Genomic DNA, 4,093 nt, shown 5'->3' with positions numbered 1-4,093 from the left:
AAAGTACCAAAAAGATGAAATTGAAAATTGTTTTGTGGGTACTAATTTGGGCGCTGCATTAAAAAGGGGAGGTCCTTTAAATCAAGTTAAAACTACTAATAAGACTAATCTGATGCCGGACTCGGTTCTAAGATACAATCGAGGCCGCATGAACTTCTCGAGATATTCACCCAATGACATCGCAGCAATGCTCAAAAAAAGACAAACAAACAAAGCCAAAAACTAAAAATGGAAAAGAATATAGCAGCTTCTGCACAAGGTTGAAATTACAATGTGTGAAGGAAATCGACTATGCATCGACTTTGTTTAACAGCAATGCCTCACTTCAAGAAGTACTTCATTTTGAGGATGAGCCTTTCTGTCGTCGCTACTGGTGGCAGTTATAATACCTTATGCTTGGGCGCTTACAGTGGGCTGAAGAATGTAATTTGTGATCATCAGGTTGTGCGATCGACCGGTTTGTACAAATAGCAAGAATCTGTCTTCATGAAATGTGATGGCCAACTCCACTCTCGGATTCCAGCTCTGCACTTGACGATTGGCAGCACCTCTTCATGCCCAAAATTGTTTTGTTAGTTGATCTGCAATATGGATAATATATTTACTTTAGACTCCCCTTTGCAAGCTCGACATCATTGCCCAACTCAAAACCACTCTTGAGCAGGGAGACATCCTCATCACTAAAGCTGGGTTCCTTCGACAGAACAAGAGCTGGTGCCCCACTCGCCTGCACTCGCTTCCCGACTTCAACCGCCCAGCTGTAAACAACCATCCCCAAGATTGCCATCAGCATGCCGAGTATGTTTTTCGACGTGAGACTCGAGTCGAATAATATCCAGCCGAGAATGAGCACGCAGACAGTCTTCATGTGGCCGAGTACTTGAAATGAAACCGCCGAAAACCTCCCTATACAAAGATACTGGCTGATGTTGCAGAAGACAGCCAGCGTGCACGAGAGTCCTATAAAAAGCTGCAATCGCACAGAAAGGTGGATTAAAACACAACATATTGAATGGAAGCACGTGTTGACAAATGACTTGAAAAGCTTACAATTGAGCCCCAAGAAAAATTGTAGTAAAGAATGTTGCGTCCATTCAATATGTAGTCGAGAAACGGTCCGAAACATAGCAATGATGCTGCTTGGATTGGAGCCGTCTTGCTCAGCAGCTCAAAAGAGCCTACACTAAACTTCTTTTGAAATGATCCAATGTACTGTGTGATGGAATGTAGAGTAAAATTAATACTATGAGCTACAATAGCAAATGAATAAGAACTCATCCAATCTTGATATCAAAAGACAAAGTTTTGTATGCAAGCGAAAACTCTTACAATCTGTTGTATTGATGAGCAAAGTACGCCCACAACAGCAGCAACAAAGCCTCCAAGATTGATATGCACATCTGTAACTGTACATACGCCCACGCCGATGACGACAACCACAACGGCAGCCTTGATTTCTCCAGTGTACGTCTTGTTATGGAGAATCCATTCTAGGACACACACCACCGGGATCATGCTCAATTTCGAGATCTACATACCAACAAAGACATCAGACGAATGCACTTCCAGAACATGTGGTGCAGCAATTTGAAGTCAGAGAATCAGACCTGGTAAAATCCCACTGAATTGAGCATCAAACTCAGATTCATGCAGACGATGGATGAATTTGCAACAAACGAGAACCAAACAAGATCGCTAAATGGAACCGATTTTGTTGCTGCCTTTCCCGACAAGGATGACGAGATATAGCCCACCAGGGCTGTGACTGTGAAGTGCAAAGCCGTGAGAGAGGTAGCTGCATTGACATATGACAAAGAGTTAGCCACGGGTACTGAATCGAAAGATTTAAAGGTGGGATTCTGGAGCCCAATGTGGGTTCTTGCTTGCGAAATCAGAATGCACGGAAATTTTTCTTGCTGTACATGCACAAAAGCCTTCCTAGAGGACCAATCCTTCAAATGTTTTTCGATCTACTTGTGCGAGATGTAGCGCTCAATGAGCATCTAGGTTGGGGTGTGTGTGTGTGTGTGTGTGTGTGTGTGTGTGTGTGTGTGAGAGAGAGAGAGAGAGAGGGGGGGGGGGGGGGGGATTACCAAAACGAAAATCGTAGCCGCCGGGGGACATGACCTGCTTGTTGGCCATGATAATTCCCACAGAGCTGGTGATGTTGAGGGCCCAGGCACCTACGTCTGCTAGCATATCCTCGCCCTTCTGCTTCTTTTGCTCGGCCTCGCCATTTTCTGCAGAAGCCGGCAAAGATGCCATCGCGCGCGCTCTCTCTCTCTCTCTCTCTCTCTCTCTGCGCTCTCTTGCTCAAATGAAATGTTAGCACTGCCCCATCAGCACGTGCTGCCACGTAGGCAGCATATATTGCAAGCCAAGAAGTTCCTGGCTTCTATTGTTTGCCTTGACTTTGGACCCGAAGTTTTCCTTGTTGACTCGCAGCTCCTAACAACTTGAGGCCTGCCTTTAGAGCCGAGTCGCTCTATGAAGGAGTGGGGGGAGTTAGAAACCTGCTTTTAGAAAATTCGGTTTTGGTTGCGGGATCCTAGAAGCGCTCTTAATCTTGCGATAATCCCTTCTTTTTTTACGAGATTACGCTATAATTTTGGGCAAAAACGCAACAGCGTACTTCTCTCCACCTTGGCCCAATGAGATGATTGCTTTTCGCAGAGTAGCGAGAGAATTCTGATGCTCGGGTCATTCAGAAGATACCAGCAAAGTCTTCTGAGAACACAACCAGATCAGTCAAGGTCTGGAACACATGAGACCATGTTGGCTGCAGTTCAGGGACTGATGGAAGAATTAGGGACTGACAAGGGAGCTGAAAGCACTAGAACAAAGGAATGGTATTGTGCAGATACTACCAATTCTTCGAGTTCTGATAGCAACTCCGATCATGAGAAGGAGGAAATTCATGTCAAAATTTGTGACAGAATTCAGAAACTCACAGTGGAGTTAGAGGACATTAGAAAAACTTTGCCTGAAGCAGCAAATTTCATTAGACAGCGAAGGAAGCCTGAGGCAGAAGCCAGAACGGTTGACTTGGCTGTTGTCAGAGATGATGAAGTGCCAGTGATCCAGGTAGATTACAAAGTTAGGAAACAGTGGGAGCCACTATCTAGTGTCATACTAGATGGCGGAGCAGGGGTGAACATCCTGGGGGCACATCTTCAGCAAAGGATGGGAATTACAAATCTGAAACCTGCACCCTTCAAAGTTCGAATGGCAGACCATCGGGTAGTGCAGGCAAGTGGTATGATAGAAGGCATGCAGATAAGAGTGGGTAAGGAAAAGTTCAAAACTAGCTTCCTAGTATTAGACGTGCAAGGCGCGTATGGGATGTTATTAGGGCACCCATGGTTGTGAACGATACAGGCTGTTCATGACTAAGCTAATCAGACTCTGACAATACAAGGTGCCAGTAGCAGTATTCAGATTCAGACAAACAACACTAGGAGCTGGAAAAAAAAGTTGAGACTTGAAGAGCTTTGCCAGAAGTATAAGGTGAAGAAAATTGAAAGAATGCTGACAGCAATGAATATTTTCCCATTAGCTGAGATAGATCTCAACACAGTGTTACTAGACAAAGATCAAGCTGAAAAGCGAAAGAAGCAATTTCCAGACCAGTTCACTAAGCAGAACTTTGGAGAACGGCCAGTTCAGCTAACTGGAAGGACAAAAGAACCAGTTAATTCCAGTATACCAATGGATTCTGAACAAATACACTTGGAAGAAGTTACTGAAATACAAAATAGAAGTTCACAAATCAGGGGACCATCCTGGGATTACGTTGAGGAGTCAACCAAGAGAAAAGGCGGAGGGCATAACTGGTTACTTCCAGATGATCAGGAAATAGAGGAATAGAATTTAGGTTCTAAGGAAAATCCTAGATTGATTAAAGTCAACAAGCATCTGAATTCTAAGATGAAAGAGAAGGCCCGACATATGTTCTAGCAGTACAAGGATTTGTTCGCATGGGAACATACTGATCTTAAAGGAGTAGATCCAGAAGTATGTCAACATTGAATACCATTGAAACCAGATGCTAGACCAGTACGGCTGCAGCGATACCGAATGAATCCAAATTATG

General features: G+C 44.2%; 1 protein-coding gene across 1 annotated transcript; it reads right to left on the bottom strand.

Moving 5' to 3' along the window:
- Window positions 1-229: 229 nt before the first annotated feature.
- Window positions 230-2,339, bottom strand: LOC147446228 (UDP-rhamnose/UDP-galactose transporter 3-like). Its single transcript, XM_086526195.1, has 5 exons — window positions 2,094-2,339; window positions 1,608-1,795; window positions 1,330-1,530; window positions 1,051-1,212; window positions 230-970 (listed from the first exon to the last, which is right to left on the bottom strand). The coding sequence occupies exons 1-5, from the start codon at window positions 2,263-2,265 to the stop codon at window positions 602-604; spliced, it is 1,092 nt and encodes a 363-aa protein (XP_086382321.1). The 5' UTR covers window positions 2,266-2,339; the 3' UTR covers window positions 230-601.
- Window positions 2,340-4,093: the final 1,754 nt, after the last annotated feature.

This window comes from Adiantum capillus-veneris, chromosome 12 (assembly GCF_014529385.1).
Source record: "Adiantum capillus-veneris isolate H3 chromosome 12, ASM1452938v2, whole genome shotgun sequence".
Taxonomy (NCBI): domain Eukaryota; kingdom Viridiplantae; phylum Streptophyta; class Polypodiopsida; order Polypodiales; family Pteridaceae; genus Adiantum; species Adiantum capillus-veneris.
Note: the sequence above shows the minus strand (reverse complement) of the source record. Positions and strands in the feature narration are given on the sequence as shown.